General features: G+C 39.8%; 1 protein-coding gene across 14 annotated transcripts in view; it reads right to left on the bottom strand.

Annotated features, from left to right (window-relative positions):
• KMT2C (lysine methyltransferase 2C) overlaps positions 1-25340 on the bottom strand; it is a 298256-nt gene that overhangs the window by 197950 nt on the left and 74966 nt on the right. For all 14 annotated transcript variants that reach the window (XM_031664996.1, XM_031664992.1, XM_031665006.1 and 11 more), the window contains one exon: positions 1337-1478. In XM_031664996.1, the coding sequence (XP_031520856.1) occupies positions 1337-1478 (142 nt within the window). The remainder of the gene's footprint in view (positions 1-1336; positions 1479-25340) is intronic.

Genomic DNA, 25340 nt, shown 5'->3' with positions numbered 1-25340 from the left:
ATGCTTCAAGAAGATGAGAGAGGCCAGGTGCAGTGGTTCATGCTTGTAATTCCACCACTTAAGGAGGCTGAGACAGGACTGCTTTAGCCCAGGAGTTCCAGACCAACCTGGATAACATAAAGAGACCCAATCTCTACCAAAAAAAAACCTTAAAAATTAGTCAAGTATGCTGGCACACACCTGTAGTCCCAGCTACCTGGGAGGCTAAGGTGGGAGGATCACCTGAGCCTAGGAGGTTGAGGCTGCAGTGAGCTGTGATCACACCACTGCACTCCAGCCTGGGTAACAGAGTAAGACCCTGCCTCAAAAAATAAAAAAATAAATTAAAAAATAAAAAAAAGAAAGGAAAGGACGAAAAGGAAGAGGAAAAGGAAGGGGGAGGGAAAGGAAGGGAGGAAGGAAGAAGAAGGGATGGAGAGGAAGGAGGGAGGAAGGGAGGGAAGGAAGGAAGGGAGGAAGGGAGGGAGGGAGGGAGAGAGGGAGGGAGGGAAGAACATGGGAGTACTAAACTGATGGATAATTTCATTATTTTATTCATGCTTTTCAAACAAGGTCTAAAAACTCTTAAGACTTCAAAGCTGAATTATAGAATGATAGGTTACAGGCCCAATGTAGTGGCTCGTGCCTGTAATCCCAGCACTTTGGGAAGCCAAGGCAGGCAGATCATGAAGTCAGGAGATCGAGACCATCCTGGCCAACATGGCGAAACCCTGTCTCTACTAAAAATACAAAAATTAGCTGGGCATGGTGGTGATGCCTATAATCCCAGCTACTCGGGAGCCTGAGGCAGAAGAATCACTTGAACCAGGGGGTCGGAGGTTGCAGGGAGCCGAGATGGCGCCACTGCACTCCAGCTTGGTGACAGAGCAAGACTTCATCTAAAACAAAAGGGTGGGGTGTGGGTGGGGTGGGGGGAAAAAAGAAAGAAAAAAAAAATAGGTTATAATGTCCTGTGATTCCTTTTTTAATGAATGGGGAGAAGGTAAGGAACAAAAGTATAAACTTAAGTTTATAGGTAAGTATCAAAAATTAATCATCATGCTAAACGCTCACATTTATGTCTTCTGCCAGGAATAGCACATTGGTAATATTCTGTACTGGCCTGAGGTGACTAGAGTAAAACTCTAGTGTGCTGCCGTGTTCTACAACTGCCTAAGCCCACAGATGTACTCAACCCAATTACACAGAGAGGCATCAGCTTCAAATTTAGCTACTAAATCATAAAAGTCCACCCAGATTTTCATCCTAAACTCATACTCCTTGAATTTTCTCTACAGTCGATTCACTGTTTTATTCCTGTCACTAATATCCAATCCAGCTGCCTTCATTCTCTAACCTGATTTTGGCTTCTACACCAACAGAGACCAGGGAGTTTGCCGATTCCTCAGACACAGATCGCTGAAGAGCTGGAATTAGCTGTTTGCTGTTATCCGCTTCTGCTTCAGCATCCTCTTCTGCAGATTGTTCTTTGATTTCCGCTTAACAGTAAACAAGAGAAAACAAAGAGTCATTTTTGTATTTATATTAATCACTGGTGAATTTATCTATAAAGCATAGGTCATAATGTAAAAAGAAACAAATAACAATACTTCACTGATACAGGAAAGTTTATGCACATAATTAGTGGTACTGTGCATCTTTATTCTCTACTGCAAAATGATTACCAAAATAATGTGAAGCATGGTACACTTTTACTTGCGCCCAAATTATAGCTGATTCAGAGAAGTTTCATCCTAGCAATAAATGTTAAGAATCTTGGCCAGGCATCCCTGCACCAATTTGAGAGGCCAAAGCAGGCAAATCCCTTGAGTTCAGGAGTTTGAGACTGGCCTGGGCAAGATGGTGAAATCTCATCTCAACAAAAAATATAAAAATTAGCTAGGCAAGGTGGTGAGTGCTTATAGTGTCAGCTACTCAGGAGGCTGAGATAGAAGGATATGCCTTGAACCTGGGAGGCGGAGGCTGCAGAGAGCCAGGATCATGCCACTGCACTCAGACCTGGGTGACAAAGCCAGACCCCATCTCAAAAACAGAATCGTATTTTTGGCCAGGTGTGATGGCTCACACATGTAATCCCAGCACCTTGGGAGGCTGAGGCAGGCGTATTGCTTGAGCCCAGTAGTTCAAGACAGCCTGGGAAACATGGTGACATCCCATCTCTACAAAAAATTAGCCAAGTATAGTGGCACATGCCTGTAGTCCTAGCTACTCAGGTGGCTGAGGTGGGAGAATCAATCAAGCCCCGACAGTTGACGCTACAGTGAGCTGTGATGATACCACTAGACTCCAGCTTAGGCAACACATCCAGATCCTACCTCAAAAACAAAAATAAAAAATCTTTTTTTTTTTTTTTTGATGGAGTCTCGCTCTGTCAGTCAGGCTGGAAAGCGATCTCAACTCACTGCCACCTCTGCCTCCCGGGATCAAGTGATTCTTCGGCCTCAGCCTCCCGAGTAGCTGGGATTACAGGCGCCCACCACCACGCCTGGCTAATTTTTGTATTTTTAGTAAAGACTGGGTTTCACCACACTGGCCAGGCTGGTCTTAAACTCCCGACCTCAGATGACCCACCCACCTCAGCCTCCCAAAGTGCTGGAATTATAGGCATGAGCTACTGTGCCCGGCCAAAAAACAATCTTATTTTCAGGATTATAGCAATTGGTCTACAGAATAAATGTATTTCAAAGTGAGTCATTAAAAATCGTTTCACACTTTATATTATCATTAAAAGACTCATTATGTATCCTAATTATTAGTCATTCTAAAAGCTTAATATTTGAAAAGGACAAACCTTCACCTTACTGCCTGTTTCCATTCTCCTTGAGTCCAACCCCAAACACCTTAAATGTTCTTTCTCAGGAGGCGACCTAATAGCTGAGAGGATTTCCATACACCACTACCCCTAGCATCATTCTTCTCGTTTAATAAAAATTATATGCCCACTCTGTCTGTCATACTCTATTACTAGAATGAAGGGACATTACACCTCCCCACCAGTGCTCATGATGCAGTTCCATGTTCTTGGCTGGCTCCTTCTTTTCTAACTTGAAATTTATTTAGACCTTTCTGCATCACTAACCCCAAACAAACAAAAAAATCTTAAAGTCCTTTCAAGCTCCTTTTCCGTCTTTCCTTTTACCACCAAATTCATGAGATGGCACAATAAATTGACTGAACTCTACTACCTTCCCCTTCAACTATACCTTTCTAATTGTATCCAGCCTATTATAACAATTATTCTCAGCCGGGTGTGGTGGCTCACACCTGTAATCCTAGCACTTTGGGAGGCCAAGGTGGGCAGATCACCTGAGGTCCGGAGTTCGAGACCAGACTGACCAACATGGTGAAACTCTGTCTCTACTAAAAATATAAAATTAGCAGAGCATGGTGGCACATGCCTGTAATCCCAGCTGCTCAGGAGGCTGAGGCAGGAGAATCGCTTGAATCTGGGAGGTGGAGGTTGTGGTGAGCCGAGATCATGCCATTGCACTCCAGCCTGGGCAACAGGAACTAAACTCCATCTCAAAACACACACACACAGTTATTCTCATCAACACCACCAATGGATCAACGGCAAAAGCATTAACAATCCAGTCACCACTCACAAGCTTTCTTCAAACATCCTAAAAATTCATTTCACATCAAGACCACTTCCTCCTTAGTGAAATGTTCTTCTATCTTTTATAAGCAGGGAGATACAATAGTCTAATATCTGTCTCTTCAGCTGATTTCCTTTAGGCCTCTAAATATAGGTACAGCCGTCTATACATCCTTTTTACACTCCTGGGTTGATTGGTTGTTTCTGTTTTTGAGAAAAGGACTCACTCTGTCGCCCACACTGCAGTGAGGTAGTATAATCATTCACATTCTTGGGCTCAAGCAATCCTCCCGCCTCAGCCTCCCAAGCAGCTGGGACTACAGGCACATGTTACCACATTCTTTTTCATCTTTTTGTAGAAATGGGGGTCTCACTATGCTGCCCAGGCAAGTCTCAAACTCCTGGCCTCAAGTCATCCTCCTGCCTTGGCCTCCCAAAGTGCCAGGAATACAGGCATGAGCCACTGCCCCCAGCCTATAAGCTCCTCTTTGAAGAACTTATTTATTATTCACATTTCAACAGTTCCCTCTGGACTTAATGATTTGTAAATCAACATCTCTAGCACCAACTTGTCTCCTGAGTTCCACACCATATTTCAACTATACACTAGACATATTTAGCATCTTGAACACTAAATTTCACACGAAACTTGATCTCTTATCACTCAGATTAGCACTTCAATCTGACTTTCCTTTCTTTTTTTTTTTTTTTTTGAGACGGAGTCTCGCTCTGTCACCCAGGCTGGAGTGCAGTGGCCGGATTTCAGCTCATGGCAAGCTCTGCCTCCCGGGTTTACACCATTCTCCTGCCTCAGTCTCCCAAGTAGCTGGGACTACAGGCGCCCACCACCTCGCCCAGCTAGTTTTTTTGTATTTTTTTAGTAGAGACAGGGTTTCACCGTGTTAGCCAGGATGGTCTCGATCTCCTGACCTCATGATCTGCCCGTCTCGGCCTCCCAAAGTGCTGGGATTACAGGCTTGAGCCACCACGCCTGGCCTGACTTTCTTTTTTTTTAAAAAAAAAAAAAAAAAAACTATCTTCTATAATCAAAACGAATTTTAGAAAAATATTGTGAAAAACGAACAATTTGTATAACTATGCTTGCGTAGTTAGAAAAAACTACAAATAACTGTAAATCTCATCAAATCATAAAATTAATGATAACATGAAGCATCAAACAGATGGTTTTGGTTTTCATACTTAACATGTTTCCTTTCTTTTTTAAAAAATTGAAATAGAAAAGCTGACCTTAAATTATTTATGCAGTCTACCAATAAAGGTGTCCTGTCTATCCCTAGAGACAAAATTGATAACGTATCTAGAATCAAATCTACAAATACGTAAGTCTGTATTCAAAAGGAATCATAAAATGAAAATTTACATTTCTATGTGACAAATGACCTCATGAACAAAATGAATGTGTCGCAGATGAGAGAAAATAAATACAATTTGAATCCCTCCCCCCCAAAAAAGGTATTCAGATCAAGAATAGCTAAAGAACTCCAAAGATGAACAAGGCACATAAACCTGCCGAAAGCACACAAAGGACAAAAACCATACTCTTCATCTTCTATACTTTTCAAGTTTTAGTAGGGCACATAACTGTTCAGCTAGAGACTTTATTCCCCAACCCTCTTTGCAGCAAACCATGGCAAGTTCTTACCAAGAGAATATGACCAGAAGCAACTGTGCAACTTCATCATCTAAAAGGAAGTGACCTGCTCTTAACTAAATTATAGTCCCCTTTCCTACGTACTGGAATGGACATGACAGCAACCCAGCCGCAATGCTGCCAATGAGGGGCAATGCTCCAGGTGATGGCAGAGAGACAAGATAGAAGAAACTTGGGTCAACAAACAATAATCTGGAGCAAAAGACGACTCATCAACCTAAGCTCTCCATCCTCAGAAATACGACATGAGAGAAAGATCAATTTGTTTTATTTAAGCCACTGCTACATTTTGGGATCTCTGTTACAGCAGCTTAACCCATGCCCTAATTAACACAGAAAACTAGTATTAAGAGTGAAGAACTGCCATCACAAAAACTTCAAGTGGCTTGGTGATCAGGCCATGAGACACTGATAATGGAGTCTGAAAATCAACTGACCCTTTTTATGCTGTATTAAAATATTTAATACAGCTACAACCTATTTGGAATGCAGACTGTACCTACAGAGCCTGTAGCTCTAGGGAAAGCATCTGGAATGAGCCAAAGGGTATTCTGTGTTGCCTCTCTCTAGTATTTTTACAGCCAAAGATAGAAAAGAATACAATTCTGCTACAGAGACACTCTCTGCCTGCCTATTATATTCAAAGTACTATAAAATTATCATATATATAAATACCTTTATGAAAGCATTTCATTTCTACTCAGAGAGGCCCAGACACATTTTGGGATATACCCATTTTATACCATTCTTACTACTGGGTAATAAGAAAGGGGAAGAGAAAAATAAGTGACAAACGTAAAGGACGAGTAAGAATAGTGCCTTCAGAAACTCACAACGAGTCAAATGGACCGGGGTCAGAAATCATTACATTACCCTGGAAACATTTTTCTTCCTGGAGCCAGATCCATTTATCCCCACTCCCAAACTGTGCTCCCTCCAATAAAGTATGACTTGTCTGTTTCCTTTTAGTATGCTGCTATCTACCATATATGACCTCTAGTCAAAAATGTCCTTCTCCTAGCACAGTATATAACTGTCTCAGCCTTTTCCTTATTTTTGTTCCCACAAAAGAAAATACACAGCACTTTTATTATTTTTAGGGGAGTTTTATTGCTTACAGCTAAGGGAAAACAAGTAGGACAGTGTCTATCTCTCCCTCAAATTAGAGCCAGAAGGAAATAGAAAAGTTAAACGTTAATGTTACTGGTTGGTCAGCAGGTTTGCAGGTATACAACCTTTTGAAATTATGTTTCCTGCATTTCAAAGAGGAAAAAAACAGATTCAGACTATAGAGTTTTTTTGTTTTTGTTTTTGTTTTTAAGAAATAGGATCAGCACCAGATGTGATCCCACAAAGCAGGTAAGAAGACAGGCTTTCAGAGTTCATCCTGCTCTCTTTTCTCCTCTAGCTATTATCATTACTGGCTCTGCCCACGATTCTAACCTGGATCTGCTACAGAAACAGCAGGGAGCGGTAAGTTTTGGTTTTACTTTTGGTTTAGATTTTGTTGTTTTGGTCTTGTGTTCTTTAACAAATAAGGAGGACTCTATGACTGCTTCTTAGGTAGCAGTAATTCCTGCCACGAAATAGAAACAAACAACAAAAAAGGTATCACTAAATATGTGATACTTCAGGTAATAACAGAAGCTGTCTTTAACTGTCACTCTTCATTTGGTAGAATATGTTAGATCTTAGTATCTGTCAAAGTCAAGGCAGGACAATTGAGTGTTTATGTCTCTCTCTCTTCTACTAATCCCAGTCTTCAAACAATTGTCAGAGTTTGGCAGCAGAATGTGAAACACACTGCTCTGGATAAAAATGATGTCACCCAGGGATCCAACCAGAGATGTCATCCAGAGATGCTCCGGATGAAATGACTATAAACCCAGTGATACCTGAGGAAATACTCCTGATGCCAGTACTTAATTATCTCTAGTTTATTATTTTAAATGTACTCTTGAATACTATCCTATGTTTTGCCTAAAGAAAGAAGTTTGCCAATAAAGTAGTCCAGGTTTGGCTACTCCAACACTTTGCAGTTTTTGCCTTCCATAAGGTTCAATTAGCTCAAACTGCCTGCAAGCCAAACTGTGGAAACTGGAGCAGACATTTAAAAATTTACACTGCATTTTTAAAACTTCAGGGTAGTATTTTTCTTGAATATAAAATCCCCAATATATCTTTCCCCTTACTTTGAACCTGACCTAAATACAGGCAATGGCACTTGGTCACAAAATGCGCCAAAGTCATTTTGGTGGACCACTGCAACCCTGGGACAAGGACAGGTGAGGCAATTTCATCTGTAGCCACTATCTATGGATAATCTCCATCCACTAGGTGGCACATGTACAGTGGTAGCATACTAAAGAACCTAATCATTGACCTGGCGTGGTGGCTCAAACCTGTAATTCCAGCACTTTGGGAGGCAGGAGGATCACTTAAGCCCAGAAGTTCAAGATCAGCCTGGGCAACATGGCAAAAGCAAAAAAAATTCAGCCGGCCTTGGTGGCACACACCAGTAGACCCAGCTATTCAGGAGATTGAGGTGGAAGAATCACTTAAGCCTGGGAGGCAGAGGTTGCAGCTGAACCAAGATCATACCACTGTACTCCACCCTGGGCGACAGAGCAAGACCCTGTCTCAACAACAATAAAAAAGAGAACCTAATCACATGTAAGTAAATTCCTAAGAGATTGTGCACTTCATTAAATAGCATCATCTATGTGCCACGCATATCTCTGGGGATGCAAAGATAAATTAGATCTAACCCTTTCCCTTAAATAATTTCATAACATACCCTCTTTTAAACCTTTACTTTTCCACCTCCAATGACTCTAATTTATCCTACACAAATTGGTTCTAAGACATGAGAAAGTTTAACAGCAAAAGTTGTCTGCTGTGTTAGTTAAAATCCAAAGGCCTGGAATCCAATGGTTCCAAGTTTGCATTCTAGTTCTGCCCTCTGCTAGCAATGTGACCTTTGGCAAGTTATTTAACTTCATCTCAATTTTACTTTGCTCGTCATTTAAAAGACAGACAATACCACCTAGTATAAAATTGTCTTTATGATTTAAAAAAAAAAAAAAGGATGCATGAAAAGCACTTAGCTCAACATCTTAAGTGTAGTGATGTAGCTGTTACTCTGATGACCTCTATCTACATTCACACACTATAGTCTATGGATTTACTTGTCCACCTCACCTACTCAATTTTTTTTTCTTTTTTTTTTTTTTTTTTTTATTAAAGACGGAGTCTGGCTCTGTCACCCAGGCTGGAGTGCAGTGCTGCGATCTCGGCTCACTGCAAGCTCCGCCGCCCGGGTTCATGCCCTTCTCCTGCCTCCCTAGTAGCTGGGACTACAGGCACCCACTACCACACCCGGCTACTTTTTGTATTTTTTAGTAGAGATGGGGTTTCACCGTGTTAGCCAGGATGGTCACGATCTCCTGACCTCGTGATCCACCAGCCTCGGCCTCCCAAAGTGCTGGGATTACAGGCATGAGCCACTGCGCCTGGCCTCACCTACTCAATTTCTAACTCTTGATGTCATATCACGAATTGTTAAATTGCATTATGAGAAGTAACAGTAATAAAGAGAACATTTATTTAGCCCCTCCTGGCTCTATGCTCCAGACTTAATATATCATTAATTTAGAATGGTTATTTACCAAACAAAATTTTGAGTAACAACTACATACTATAATTTCTATTCAAATGGCAGTCATTACAAAGATAGTCAAGATCCCTACGTTTAATGGATCTATGTGAAAGACTGAAAATAAAAATAGTATACAATAGGCCAGGCGCAGTAGCTCACGCCTGTAATCCCAGCACTTTGGGAGGCCGAGGTGGGTGGATCACGAGGTCAGGAGATAGAGACCATCCTGGCTAACATGGCGAAACCTCGTCTCTACTAAAAATACAAAAAATTAGCCAGGTGTGGTGGTGGACCCTGTGGTCCCAACTACTCAGGAGGCTGAGGTAGGAGAATGGCGTGAACCTGGGAGGCGGAGCTTGCAGCGAGCCAAGAGCGCGCCACTGCACTCCAGCCTGGGGGACAGAGCAAGACTCCGTCTACAAAAAAAAAAGGACACAGTAATAGTCATGATGCTGGTAAGCACATGGTATGATGGGAGTTAAGGGGAAGAGGTGGGTAATACAGCTCAGAAAGGCTTCAGAAAGGTGTTAGAAGCCCAGCTAAAACTAAAAGGATAAATCAAAGTGTGCCTAATAGTTCTCTCTCAAGTCTTCTCTTTTAAAAAAAGAGTAACATCTAACATATTTTCTTCATTTAAAAGATAAGGAAACTAAAATCTGAAAGTTAATTACAAGCTCAAGATCACAAAGCTAATAGGAAACAAAGCTGGGATCCAAAATCAGGTTGTGCAACTCTAAAGCCTGATGTGCTCTTTTCACTACTTCCCCCACCTGGCATAGCATCAAAGTGTAGCCTGTAAGTTTTATAAATACATCAATATTAAAGAGAAATGTTAACAGTCTTACTAGGACCATGTTACTGAGTGACCATTTACTGAATATAAAGACTATGAGATGATAACTAAAAATATAGTTTTTCTCTTTTTTAAGCACTGCTGAATAAAATTATGAAGTGGAGAGAATATTTATCTCACAGTCAAGTTCACAGAAATAAAGCATTTTGATTTTTAACAATTACAAAAGTATTTCCCTCAAAGGTTAAATACTTCTTTGAAAGGACTGTATGTAGCCTACAAATATACTGAACAAACTTACCAACATTGATAGCATAACAGACTATGTCAAAAATATTTTAGGTCAATTATGGACTCCCTTATCAATACATTAGTATATTCTTTCAAAGTACCCTACTTTTTCAATGGATTTTTAAAGTTTGCTTATTCAAGGGTTCCAGGATTTTAGAGGGAGAAGTCACTTCTTTATTTTTATTAACCTCTCATTTTTACTCACTTCCAAAATTTAGAATTCTAAGAAAATATTAAGAATGTAAGCAGCAAGCACAGTGGTATTAGTGGATACCTAAGTCTTTGTCACCAACAGAAATCATGGATATTTTCTTATCACATGCAGTTGTGGCAGATATCCCAAAATATCTTTCACCATCATCAATACTTCAAAATTACAATAGTTACAAAATTCACTGCTAGATTTTATAATTTAAGTGTGGATTAAAAAGATGTTACAAAATTACAAGTTTGGCTTATTTTTATTTCAATGCAATTGTTTATCTTTGTAATCCTATTTTGGTATATTTTTATTTTACTCATTTAAAAACACTATTTGAAAAAGAGTCCATGGACTACATCATACTACCAAAGGGGACTATGGCACCGAAAAAGTTAAGAACCCCTGTTCTACATGTGCCATTCACAGGAGACCACACCGCCAGTTTGACTATATGCTCTATGAAAACAGGCGCTGTATCTGTTTTTATAAACCAGAGCTATCACAAAACCTGAATGATGTTCGATAATTGCTTAATGTTAATTATATAATATAAAGCAAGCAGATAAATCGTATATACAGACACAAAGATTTACAAAAGCACAGAGAAAAATAATATATTTTAAAAGAACTCATATTTACTAACTATGCAAGTAAACACTGACACTCATTATCAACCAGTTATCCAAAAAATATGCCTTCCTCCCTCTATGCTTTAATCAACTTTCTTTTTTTTTTTTTTGAGATGGAGTCTTGCTCTGTCGCCCAGGCTAGAGTACAGTGGCACAATCTCAGCTCACTGCAAGCTCCGCCTCCCGGGTTCACGCCATTCTCCTGCCTCAGCCTCCTGAGAAGCTGGGACCACAGGCACCCACCACCACGCCTGGCTAATTTTTTGTATTTTTAGTAGAGACAGGGTTTCACCGTGTTAGCCAGGATGGTCTCTATCTCCTGACCTCGTGATCTGCCCACCTTGGCCTCCCAAAGTGCTGGGATTACAGGCGTGAGCCACCACGCCCAGCCATTTTTTTTTTTTTTTTAAAGAGATGGGCTCATGCTCTGTCACCCAGGCTAGAGTACAGTGGCACAATCATAGCTCATCATAACCTCAAACTCCTGGGCTGAAGGTATCCTCCCATCTCAGCTTCCCCACTAGCCAGGACTACAAGGCACATGCTATCATACCTGGCTTTTTTTTTTTTTTTGAGACGGAGTCTTGCTGTGTCGCCCAGGCTGGAGTGCGGTGGCGCGATCTCGGCTCACTGCCAGCTCCGCCTCCCGGTTTCACGCCATTCTCCCGCTCAGCCTCCTGAGTAGCTGGGACTACAGGCGCCCGCCACCTCGCCCGGCTAGTTTTTTGTATTTTTAGTAGAGACGGGGTTTCACCATGTTAGCCAGGATGGTCTCGATCTCCTGACCTCGTGATCCACCCGCCTCGGCCTCCCAAAGTGCTGGGATTACAGGCTTGAGCCACCGCGCCCGGCCTTTTTTTTTTTTTTTTGTAGCGACAGGGACTCACTATGTTGCCCAGGCTGGTCTCAAACTCCTGGGCTCAAGTTATCTTCCCACCTCAGCCTCCCAAAGTGCTAGAATTACAAGCATGAGCCACCATCATCATGCCCAGCCTAATAGCTATTAAATAGAATAACTTACTTCCCTTACCTTCAGAGAATGGCAATATTTTTCATGCTTGCTTCCTACTAAAACTACAGAAGAAAACATAGCTAAGAAATTGTGCAACTATGTCCCTTCCTTCTTTTGAAAGAAGTTTGTCTCCTGACAGTTATGTTTTCTGGATGTATCTCATTGAATCTAGTGTATCCAATGTCATCAAAATTGTGTTGTAAAGCTAAAGCATTAGCACTACATTAGAAAAAAGCAAATTATTTATTAACCCTATATTCACTAAACTAATTAAAATATTGGCACTGATTAATAATACGAATGTGGTTGCTGCTTTCACAGAACAATGTAAGCAACTAAAAGTAAATACACAAAAAAAGCACTAATTTTCTCTGGGAGTTAACAGTTTTACCGATGACTTACTCTCTTTATACTTATCCACAGTTCCATAAATTTCTACAAATATACATTACTGTTATAATATTTAATGTGATGTTTTAATGCAAACTCAAAAAGCTTAAGAGTCCAATACTTGTCAAAAGCCAAAAAATATATGGGCATTAATTTAAACAGTAATTGTTTAAGCAGGATAGACTGCTAATAAGTGAAAAAAAAAAAAATAGTAATTGTTAGAAGTCAGCTGTTCTCTAGGTGTTTTATTTAGCTGTTATCAATATTTCCTTCAGTTTTCCTACGTAACCTTTAAATGTTTTTAATGGAGTTTTTTGCAATTAATGAAAGAAATGAAAATAAAATCAACAAATTAAAACATACATCTTCATAACAGTTATTTCTACCAATACTGATCTTCTTCTGAAATTTAACTTTAGGCCTTAAAAACAAAAATCAACCAATGAAACTGTCTTGGATCCTCTAGACCAGCCCAAGTGTCACCTGAATAGCAACGAATGACTCTGGTTGATGCCAGCAGAGCATCAACCTGATGCCAAGCCTGACCTAAATTCCTAACCCACAAGATCATGAAATATGTTTGCTTTTTAAGCCATTGTGCTCTGAAATAATTTGTTACATGGCAATAAGTAGCTGACGTTTTCATTTTAAACTTCAGTTTGAAGATTATGTATGGCTTATCAAAGACATATAGGTGGCTTTGCTCCACCATCTCTTCATCTAAACCGGCGAAGCAGTCGGTATTTCAAACAAGGACTACAAAAGAAAAAAGCTCAGGAGGGTTTTGCTGCAGTGCAGAAGTGACCCATATGATTTCCACCCACAATTCACCGGACACAATCATATGGGCCCCTCAAGCAGGCTTGGAGCTGTGTAATTCCACCACATATCCAGAAGGGAGAGTGCCAGAGCTATTTGACAGACACCACCAATATCTACCACCACAATACATAATTTTAAATAATGTACTAAAGTTAGTGGAAAATATTATCCGAAGAAAAACCTGATAATTCAAAAAGACAAGAGTCAATTACAAACTTTCATACCAAAAAAAAGATAAGAAAGGATAGGTAAAGTTAAATTGTTAGGCCAATTAATGTAACAAGAATCCAGGCTTTTTCTTTGTGCCAAATGTCACCATAACCTGTTCAATGAGTAGCTATACTCAAAATGTACAAACAATAATTTGGGGTGTCGACTTTTTAAAATAATATCACTAAAGTTTCTATTCTTGTAAATAAAGGCATATATGGGGTTTATACAAAGTTGAATATTTAAAACATATGCAAATAACCAAAAGGCACTGAATTAAAGTAACATATGCAAGGCTTTGGAACTCCAATTCCACCTGTCTCATCAAGTGTATGGACAAAGCAAAAGACCCCTATCTTGTCTATGTCAATTAAACACTAACATCTGAAAGCCACCACTAAATAAGAACCAACAGTTATTACATAAGCAACAGCGGAAAAGTAACAAATAACTAGACCAGAAGATAATCTAAGATTGTGACACATAAATAAGGCAGTATGATAGACATCATTAGTGGAAATCCCTCAAAGGTTACTCACAAATAGCAATGTTGATATTAAATCAAATAGTTTTATTACTTTAATAAGATTAATATTATTTATGAGACATATTTATACTAATGGATAGATATTAACTTAGTTATTGTTAATTATTAATTATAATCCATTCCACTAGTTATAACTGACTTACCAAATTAGAAAAGGGCTATAACTATAGTTAATACATTTAAAAAGCTAAACTGAAAAATCAACAACTCTTGCTAGATGCATAAGGTCAACAAGGTCACAGGGCAAACAGGTACCCTCAGAATTGGAGGACAGACAAGAATCACAACTTACCTGACCAGAAACCCATGGGTAAAAACCTCCATGGGTACAAAAACCTGAACCATAATTGACAAAACGCTGGAGGTTCAGTGTGGAGAAGTCTGGAAGACAAAAACTACAGAGGGACCCAGTCATTGTGGGGCCCAACAGTTTTGTGTTTTACCTCTAGGAGTTCTACCAGTTTCTCACAGTGAATTTCACAGAAAAATCCCTTCTTGCTTTCAACAGCAGGGGGGGAAAAGGAACCATTTCTAAATACACCAGAGTATTCTCTTAACAAGGCCTGCCTTCAGGAGAAACTATTTAACTAAAGCCTAACCTACAAGAAAAGAAATAAACTCCAGACAGTTCTAGCCTAAGCGAATTATCTAACTCTAGCCCATTCTAGGCCATTCTGACCCACCTAAGAGCAGTGAAAGCGCAGGGCAAGGAGGAAGAATAAAAAACTCAGACTTCCCCCTCCTCCTACAAGGCTCACCACATTACTAAAGGCCTATTTACAGCTGTTGTCTTTACCCAGTGCATTACATCTGGCTATTGAGAAAAAAAAATTACAAAGTATACTAAAAAGCAAAAAAACACAGTATAGAGCAACATCAGAACTAGACTTGGATGTAGGAGGGAATTTGAAATGATCAGATGAGGAATTTAAAGCTACTATGATGAATATGCTAACGGCTCTAACAGATAAAGTAGATAGCATGCAAGAAGACATAGGTAATGTAAGCAGAGAACTGGAAATTCTAGAGATTAAAATGATAGAGATTTTAAAAAACTTTAACAGAAATGATGAATGCTTTCAGTGAACCTATCAGTAGACCTCACATAGCTGAGGAAACAATTTCATTGCTTCAAGATATTTCAAAAGAAACCTCCAAACATGAACAGCAAAGAGAAAAAGACTGGGGAAAAAAAAAAAAAGAACAGAATGTTTAATACAGAAAACTACAAAAAGATAACATGTAATGGAAATATTAAAAAGAAAAAAGAGACGAAGAACAAGAAATGTCCTCAAATTAATCTCAGAAACCAAACGACAAAGAACATCAAAAAGGATAAAGTCCCAAAAAAACTACACCTGGTCACATCATATTCAAACCACAGAATACTGAAAAATCCTGAAAGAGCTCAGAGGGAAAAAAAATACCTAAGGTAATAATTACATCAACTCAGAAACCATGCAAGCAAGAAGAGAGGGAAGGAAATATGTAACACGTTGAGAGAAAGAAAACATCAACCTATAATTCTGTACTCTGCAAAATTATCCTTCAAAAGTGAAGGCTTTGTCAGGCAAACAAAAATTGAAGAATTTGTTGTCAGATGACCTACCTTGCAAGAAATCCTTTAGAGAGAACAAAAATGGTACAGGTCAAAAACTTAGATCTGTATCAAGAAAGGAAGAGCATCTCAGAAGCGGTAAGTGAAGATAAAATTTTTAAAAAACTTTTTTCTTATTGTTAACTGATCTAATAGGTAAGTTTGTTCAAAATAATATCTGCAACAATGTATTCAATTATGATTGCTTATGTATAAATACATATGCTTATGTATAAGTGAAATGACTGACAGCAACAATACAAGAGATAGGAGGGAGGAATTAGGATTATTTTGTTCTTATAAAGTACTCACATTAGAAGTGAAAATTACAGTGGTGCCATCTTATCCATGGGGAATATATTCCAAGACCCCCAGTGGATGCGTGAAACCAAGTAATAGCAAATCCAATATATCCAGTATGTTTTTTCAATCATACTAAGATGGCTACTAAGTGAATAACGGGCAGGTAATATATACAGTATGGATGCACTGGACCAAGAGACGATTCACATCTCAGGCCGGAAGGCACAAGATTTCATTATGCTACTGAAAACAGCATACAACTTAAAATTTATGAGTTGTTCATTTCTGGAATTTCCCATTTAATATTTTCAGACCATGGTTAACTGGAGGTAACCCAAACTGTGAAAAGCAAAACCATAGTTAAAGGGGGACACTACTGCACAGTGTTATTAGAAAGCAGACTTGGACTTGTTGTAAATATATATTACAAACTCTAAGGCAACAACTCAAAAAAAAAAAAAACTGTGCTAAGAAAGGAGAGAAAACAGAATCATACAAATTACTCAATCAAAACCACAAAAGGCAGGCTGGGTGCAGTGGCTCACACCTGTAATCCCAGCATTATGTGAGGCCGAGGTGGGCAGATCACGAGGTCAGGAGTTCGACACCATCCTGGCTAACACAGTGAAACACCGTTTCTACTAAAAACATAAAAAACTAGCTGGGCAGGGCGGCGTGCGCCTGCAGTCCCAGCTACTTGGGAGGCTGAGGCAGGAGATTGGCGCGAACCCGGAAGACGGAGCTTGCAGTGAGCTGAGATGGCGCCACTGCACTCCAGCCTGGGTTACAGAGCGAGACTCTGTCTCAAAAAATTATAATAAAACAAAGCAAAACCACAAAAGGCACAAATAGAGTGGAAGACAAAAATAGGAACAAAGAATAAGGACAACAAATAGAAAACAGTTAACAGATATGGTAGATATCCATTCCATCAACAATCATTGAAGCTGGGCATGGTGGCTCATCCCTGTAATCCCACAACTTTGGGAGGCCGAGGCCAGCATGTCAAGACCAGCCTGGGCAACACAGCGAGAACACATCTCTCCAAAAAAATTATTTTTTTTTAATTAGCCAGGAGTGGTGGTGTGCACCAGTACTCTCAGCTACTTGGGAAGCTGAGCACTGGTAGTTCCAGCTACTTGGGAAGCTGAGGTGGGAACTCTTGAGCCCAAGAGTTCAAGTTTACAGTGAACTATGATGGCACCACTGCACTCCAGCCTGGGTGATACAGTGAGACTCTGTCTCTAAAAATAAAAAAGAATCACTATGAATAACAACGGTCTAAATATACCAATTAAAAGACAGAAATTGTTATAACAGGTTGGGTTTTTTTCCTTTGAGAGTCCTGCTCTGTTGCCCAGGCTGGAGTGCAATGGCACGATCTCAGCTCACTGCAACCTCCGCCTCCCGGATTCAAGCAATTTTTGTGCCTCAGCCTCCTGAGTAGCTGGGACAGGTACCCGCCACCATGCTCGGCTAATTTTTGTATTTTTAGTAGAGGTGGGGTTTCACCATGTTGGTCAGACTGGTCTCTAACTCCCGACCACAAATGATCCACCTGCCTCAGCCTCCTAAAATACTGGGATTCCAGGTATTAGCCACCGTGCACGGCCTAGAATAGATTTTTAAAAAAGAAAACCCGGCCGAGCGCGGTGGCTCAAGCCTGTAATCCCAGCACTTTGGGAGGCCGAGACGGGCGGATCACGAGGTCAGGAGATCGAGACCATCCTGGCTAACACGGTGAAACCCCGTCTCTACTAAAAAATACAAAAAACTAGCCGGGCGCGGTGGCGGGCGCTTGTAGTCCCAGCTACTCGGGAGGCTGAGGCAGGAGAATGGCGTAAACCCGGGAGGCGGAGCTTGCAGTGAGCTGAGATCCGGCCACTGCACTCCAGCCTGGGCTACAGAGCGAGACTCCGTCTCAAAAAAAAAAAAAAAAAAGAAAAAAAAAAGAAAACCCAAGTACATACTGCCTACAAAAAAAACCACTTTATAATAATATAAAGTTACATATAGATAAGAAATAAATGGGCCAGGCATGGTGGCTCAAGCCTGTAATCCCAGCACTTCGGGAGGCCAAGACAGGCGGATCAGGAGATTAGGAGATCGAGACCATCCTGGCTAACACAATGAAACTCTGTCTCTACTAAAAAATACAAAAAACTAGCCGGGCGAGGTGGCGGCGCCTGTAGTCCCAGCTACTTGGGAGGCTGAGGCAGGAGAACCACGTAAACCCGGGAGGCAGAGCTTGCAGTGAGCTGAGATCCGGCCACTGCACTCCAGCCTGGGCGACACAGCGAGACTCCCCCCGAAAAAAAAAAAAGAAATAAATGGATGGAGAAAGATATTCCAAGCTAACAATAATCAAAAGAAAGCAGGAGTAGCTATATTAATTTCAGACAGATCAGATGTCAAAGTTGTCAGGAATAAAGAAAGGCATTTTATAATGATAAAGGGGTTAATTCCCAAGACATAACAATACTTACCATATATGTCTAAACAGAATATCGAAATATGTGAAGCAAAAAAATGATACAATTGCCAAGGAGTAAGAGATGAATCCCCTATTATAGCTGGAAAGTTAAACACTCCTCTCAGAAACAGATCTGGCATGCAGAAAATCAGCAAAGACACAGTGGAATCTGACACCATTAATCAACTGAAAATAACTGACATCTAAAGACTACTTCATCAACAATAGCAGAACACACATGCTTCTCATCCACATGGGACATTTACAAGGTAGACCACATTCTGAGCCATAAAACATACCTTAACAGATTTTTAAAAATAGAAATCATACAATGTCTGCTCTCAGACCATATCAGAATTAAACTAGAAATCAGTAACAGAAAGATAGCTTAAAATTCCAAAATACTGAAACATTAAACAATACACTTCTAAATAACACACAGGTCAAAGAAGAAATCTCAAGAGAAATTGAAAAATACTTTAAACTAAATGAAAATAAAAAGAAAATTTGTGAGATGCAGTGAAAGCAGTGCTTAGAGGAAAATTTATGGCATTTAACACATATCCAGCTGACCCTTGAATAATGAGAGGGCTGGGGCTCCAACATCCCCCACCACAGTCAAAAATCTGTATAACTTTTGACTCCTTGAAAACTTAACTACTAATAGCCTGCTGTTGACAGAAGCCTTACCAATAACATAAACAGTAGATTAACATATATTTCTATGTTGTATTATATACTATATTCTTACAATAAAGTAAGCTAGAGAAAAGAAAATGTTATTAAGAAAATCATAGCTGGACACAGTGGCTCACACCTGTAATCCCAGCACTTTGGGAGGCCAAGGCGGGCGGATCAGGAGGTCAGGAGATGGAGACCATCCTGGCTAACATGGTGAAACCCCGTCTCTACTAAAGATACAAAAAATTAGCCAGGTATGGTGGCAGGCGCCTGTAGTCTCAGCTGCTCATGAGACTGAGGCAGGATAATCGCTTGAACCCGGGAGGCAGAGGCTGCAGTGAGCCGAGATCACGCCACTGCACTCCAGCCAGGGCAACAAGGAAAAGGAAAAGGAAGGAAAGAAAAGAAAATCATAAGGGAGAGAAAATATATTTACAGGACCATACTGTATTTATTGATACCATAAGTTTATGTCACCTGTTTACAAGACTGTCTAGCTGAAATAGTGGGCAACCTCAGGTACAGACATCCATCTATGGTATAAATCAAGCAATTCAACTTTTTCTTGTATGTCATGACTTTGCTTCTTGTGGGGAGCACTTTAAGCATCATTAGTGGCACTTCATATGGGTCCCGTGGTGTTATGCACAATTTATAGCATTGCACTAAACATGATGAAAGATACATGAAAAGCGCCAGAGATCACTTTTTACCAAGATACTCAATTTAGTGGAGAGATGAACTGCTCAAAGATGACTGGTATCCCATGGTGTTTTAATCAGATACTTGCAACACTTGAGTTCACTGCAATAACAACAGGAGGTGGCCACATAATTATTACAGTTGTACAGTATGTACTACAGTAAATTTTATTCAGTTATTATTTAATACTACATCTTTACATTTGTTTACATTTCTCTCAACTGCCAATGGTACCACATACAGTCTTTAAGTGTGTGCTTCAGTTTTGAAAAATTTTAACTTTCAGTAATAGATTAGTGTATATTTTATGGTAGTAAACAATAAAACAGACAAGTATCTACATATACTTTATGCATTAATGCACATCTTTTTCTTAATTTTTTAAATATTTCTAGACCACACAGTCCAGCTACGCATTTTTTCAAATTGTCACAAATCTCAAAAAACATTCCCAATATATTTACTGCAAAAAATCCATTTATCAGTGGATGTACACGGTTCAACCCCAAGCTATTAAAGGGTCGATTGTTTCAGAAAGGAGGGAAAATCTACACTCAGTAATATCAGAAATGAAAAATGGGACATCACTACAGATCCCATGGAATCTTAAATAATCAAGAAATACTATTAAACAACTGTATGCCCACAAATTTAATAACCTACATGAAATGGACCAATTACTTAAAAGACACAATAAAAGACAATAAAAGACACAATAAAAGACACAAGCTTACACGAGAAGAAATAATCTGAATACGCCTATACCTATTAAACAAATGGAATCAAAAATTAATAAATTTCCAATATTAAACATACCCAGTTTGGTTCACTGCTGAATTCTCCCAAACATTTAAGGAAGAAATTATACCACTTCTCTATAATCTCCTTCAGGAGATAAAAGCATAGGGAAGGCCGGACACGGTGGCTCACGCCTGTAATCCCAGCACCTTGGGAGGCCGAGGCGGGTGGATCACCTGAGGTCAGGAGTTCGAGACCAGTCTGACTAACATGGTGAAACCCCGTCTCTACTAAAAATACAAAAAATGAGCCAGGCAAGTTGGCGGATACCTGTAATCCCAGCTACTCAGGAGGCTAAGGCAATCGCCTGAACCTGAGAGGTGGAGGCTGCAGTGAGCGAGATCGCACCATTGTACTCTAGTCTGGGCAACAAGAGCAAAACAATGTCTCCAAAAAAATAAAAGCATAGGGAATAAAGACACCTCACCAATAAGGATACACAGATGGCAGATAAGCATATGAACAGATGTCCCACATTATACGTCATCAGGGAAATGAAAATTAAAACAATGAGGCATCACTACACACCTATTAGAATGGCCAAAATCTGGAACACCAACACCACCAAATATCAGTAAGTACACAGTGCAACAGAAACTCTTATTCATTTCTAGTGAGAATGCAAAATGGCACAGCCACTTTTGGAAGACAGCTTGGTGGTTCCTTACAAAACTACAATACTCTTGCCATAGAATCCAGAAATCATGCTGCTGGTATTTACCAAAATGAGTTGAAAACTTACATCCACAACAAAAACTGCACATAGATATTGATAGCAGCTTTATTAACTGCCAAAACCAGGGTGGAAATAGAAATTCCGTCAGTAGGTGAATGGATAAATTGTGGTCCATCCAAACAATGCAATATTATTCGGCACTAAAAAGAAATGCACTATCAAGACATGAAAAGACATGGAGGACCAGGCACGGTGGCTCACGCCTGTAATCCCAGCACTTGGGGAGGCCGAGGCGAGTGGATCACCTGAGATCAGGAGTTCGAGACCAGCCTGATCAACATGGAGAAACCCTGTCTCTACTAAAAACACAAAATAGCCAGGTGTGGTGCATGCCTGTAATCCCAGCTATTCAGGAGGCTGAGACAGGAGAATCACTTGAACCCGGGAGGTGGACATTGAGGTGAGCCGAGATCGGGCCATTGCACTCCAGCCTGGGCATACACAGCAAGACTCCGTCTCAAAAAAAAAAAGAAAGACAAGACATGGAGGAAACATAAATGCATATTATTAAGTGAAAGAAGCCAGTCTGAAAAGGTTATATATCCTATATGATTCCAACTAACTGACATTCTGGAAAAGGCAAAACTATGGAGACAGTAAAAAGAATAGTGGTTGCCAGAGGTTAGCAAGGAGGGATAACAGGTGGAACACAGAGAATTTTTAGGGTAGTGACTATGATACTATAATGATAGACACATTTCATTATACATTTGTCCAAACCCACAGAATGTACACCAAGAGTGAACCCTTATGTGAACTATGAACTGTGGATAATGTGTCAATGTAGGTTTAAAAATTGTGACAAATGTACCACTCTAGTATAGGATGTTGATAATGAAAAGGGCTATGCATGTGTGGGGAAGGGGATTTATGGGAAATTTCAGTGCCTTCCTCACAATTTTGCTACAAACCTAAAATTGCCCTGAAAAATAAAGGCTATTTTTGGCCTGGTGTAGTGGTTCATGCCTGTAATCCCAGCACTTTGGGAAGCAGAGGTGGGCGGATCACCTGAGGTCGGAGTTCGAGACCATCCTGACCAACATGGAGAAACTCCATCTCTACTAAAAATACAAAATTAGCTGGGTGTGGTGGCGCATGCCTGTAATCCCAGCTACTCGGGAGGCTGAGGCAGGAGAATCGATTGAACCCAGGAGGCGGAAGTTGCAGTGAGCCGAGATTGCACCACTGCACTCCAGCTTGGGCAAGAAGAGTGAAACTCCGTCTCAAAAAAAATAAATAAAATAAAGTCTATTTTTAAAAATTTATGCTAGAAGTAACTGAATGTATCGACATGAACTCACATTTGTAAGTGTGTATATAGATCTGTGTAATTACAGTCCTCTCAAAACAGGGATATGTTCTGAAATATGCGTCATTAGGCAATTTTGTCACTGTTACACAAACCTAGGTGGTATAGCCTACTAAAAACCTAGGCTACTTGGTATAACCTAGTACTCTAGGCTACAAACCTGTACAGCATGTTACTGTACTGTTTACTGCAACTATAACACAATAGTCAAGTATTTGTGTATCTAAACATACGTAAACATAGAAACAATGGTAAGAATACGGTGTAAAAACACAAAAAATGGTACACTATATAGAGCACTTACCATGAATGGTGCTTGTGGGACTACAAGTTGCTCTGGGTGAGTTACTGAGTGAATGTAAAGGCCTCAAACATTACTGTACACTAATGTAGGCTTTATAAACACTGTACACTTAGGCTACACCAAATTTTTAAAATATTATTTTTCTTTGCTCAATAAATTAACCTTAGCTGACTGTAACATTTTTACTTTATAAATTTTTTAAAACTTTTTGACTCTTTTGTAATAACACAGCTTAAAACACACATTGTACAGCTATACAAAAAAAAATCTTCTATAAGATTTTTGGTTTTAGGGTTTTTGTTTTCTTTATTTTCTGTTTTTGTTTTTTTTCTGGGGTTTTTTTTTTTTTTTTTTTTCTGTTTTTTTTTTTTTTTAACTTAGTCCAGGGTCAGGATCGTCACTATCACTGTCTTTCCACCTCCACATTTTGTCCTACTGGAAGGTCTTCAGACAAGAAACTGTCATTTCGTGTAATAATGCCTTCTAATATAGCTCCTGAAGGTTCTGCCTGAGGCTGTTCTACAGCTTTTTTTCTTAAGTAAAAGGAGTACACTCCAAAATAATGATAAAAATTATAGTATAGTAAATATACAAACTAGTAACATAGTCACTTATTATCAAGAGTTATGTACTGTGCAAGAGTGTATGCAGTATACTTTTGTATAGTACATATAACTGGGAGTACACTTTATACCAGCATCACCACAAATATGTGAGTAATGCACTATGTTGCGCTGTGCTATGACATCACGACAGCTATGACATCATGACAGCTATGACATATTGAGGTGACAGAAATTGCTCAGCTCCATTATAATCTTATGAGACTACTGTCATATATGTGATCTGTTGTCATTATGCAGTGCATGACTGTACTAGTATATGACTAAAGTGGACTCACATAACTAATTCTCAACAGAAACAATTGTAATATGCATCCCTTGAGTCTAGATTTTTGTTCCTAATACTATTCTCCACTAAAAAACTACAAGTCCTTAGAAAGCAGCTGATTTCATACCTTGGGGCAGGGAGAATTTTTAATGGGCCTGAAAAATGAAACTTTTGCCAAAGAGCATAGAGCTCTGAAAGGTTCTGAGATGTTATTTAAAAGGACTCAGAAGCCAGCTGACAAGAGGCTCCCATGAGCCAAACTATGACAACTTGAACACTAGGAAAAAATGTTTAATTATAACTAACTGAATTATAATTAGCTAATTATAATTAACTAAAACAAGTCTGCAAAGACCTGATTATGTGATTCTCAAGAAAAAAGAAGTTTCTCTTCTCCTCAAGTAACTAGCACTTTACTCAAGTTTATTTTATTCATATAAAAAATGCGCAGAGACTGGTAACAGCCACCACCTACAAAAGATGAAATTTTCTCGGCTGGGTGCGGTGGCTCATGCCCGTAATCCCAGCACTTTAGAAGGCCGAAGCAGGTGGATCACGAGGTCAGGAGTTCAAGACCAGCCTGGCCAAGATGGTGAAACCCAGTCTCTACTAAAAATACAAAAAAATTAGCCGGGTGTGATGGCAGGCACCTGTAATCCCAGCTACTCAGGAGGCTGAGGCAGAGAACTGCTTGAACCCGGGCAGCAGGTGAGATAAAGTAAGCGCAGTGAGTTGAGATAAAGATGAAATTTTCTTAACATAAAATATTACCAAATAAGGTTTCTTATTACTTTCCCAATGGCTACCCCTAGATTACTCATTCCCATCCACCCACCATGGTAGGAGATTAATCTTAATTAGTATTCTTTTCTTTTTTCTGAGACAGGATCTCACTCTGTCGCCCAGACTGGCGAAAGTGGTGCGACTGATTACAGGTCACTGCAACTGGTGTCTCCTGGGATCAAGCGATCCTCCCACCTCAGCCTCCTGAGTAGCTAGGACCACAGGGGCACACCATCACACCCAGCTAATTTTTGTATTTTTTTGTAGAGGCGGGTTTTCGCCATGTTGCCCAGGCTGGTCTCCAACTCCTGAGCTCAAGCGATCCACCCACCTTGGCCTCCCAAAGGTCCAGGGTTACAAGTGTGAGCCACCACGCCCAGCCTAATACCCTTATATTACTACAAATCATTAAGTAAGCATGTCAAGGCACAGCATTTACAGGGAACAAGAGAACCTTCAAATAAACCCTGGGGTTTTGAGACATACATAGAGAGGTTAAACCCTTGCAGCAAACTTGAATTTGCTTTTAAATGAACTAGAAATTTATGGATCTCTCTCTGTCTGGGTTTATTTGCAGGTTAGTGGTTGTAACAGTTTTTCTTTCACTGTTCTCCTTGCCCTATGTTCACTATGTTCCCTAAAAGAACTGAACAATGGCCTTTCCAAGGACAAAGACAAAACAAAGACTAGTACACTTGGCTGTATTAACTTTAGTAAAAGGCCAGGTTAAAAAAGATAGTTTTCTGCTCCTATTAAAACATTTCTCTAAACTGTATTTGCCTTGACATCTCATAGAAGACGGCATGAGAAGAGAGTCCACGTGTGGGGCTTACTACTCTCAGATAAGGAAAAAAAAAATGCCAGGAATTTAGTTTTGTTGTAATGTTTTAAAGTTCCAAGAATAGCAGGTAGCTTAGAAAACATAAAAAATGAAAATTC

This window comes from Papio anubis, chromosome 4 (assembly GCF_008728515.1).
Source record: "Papio anubis isolate 15944 chromosome 4, Panubis1.0, whole genome shotgun sequence".
NCBI classification, from domain to species: domain Eukaryota; kingdom Metazoa; phylum Chordata; class Mammalia; order Primates; family Cercopithecidae; genus Papio; species Papio anubis.
Note: the sequence above shows the minus strand (reverse complement) of the source record. Positions and strands in the feature narration are given on the sequence as shown.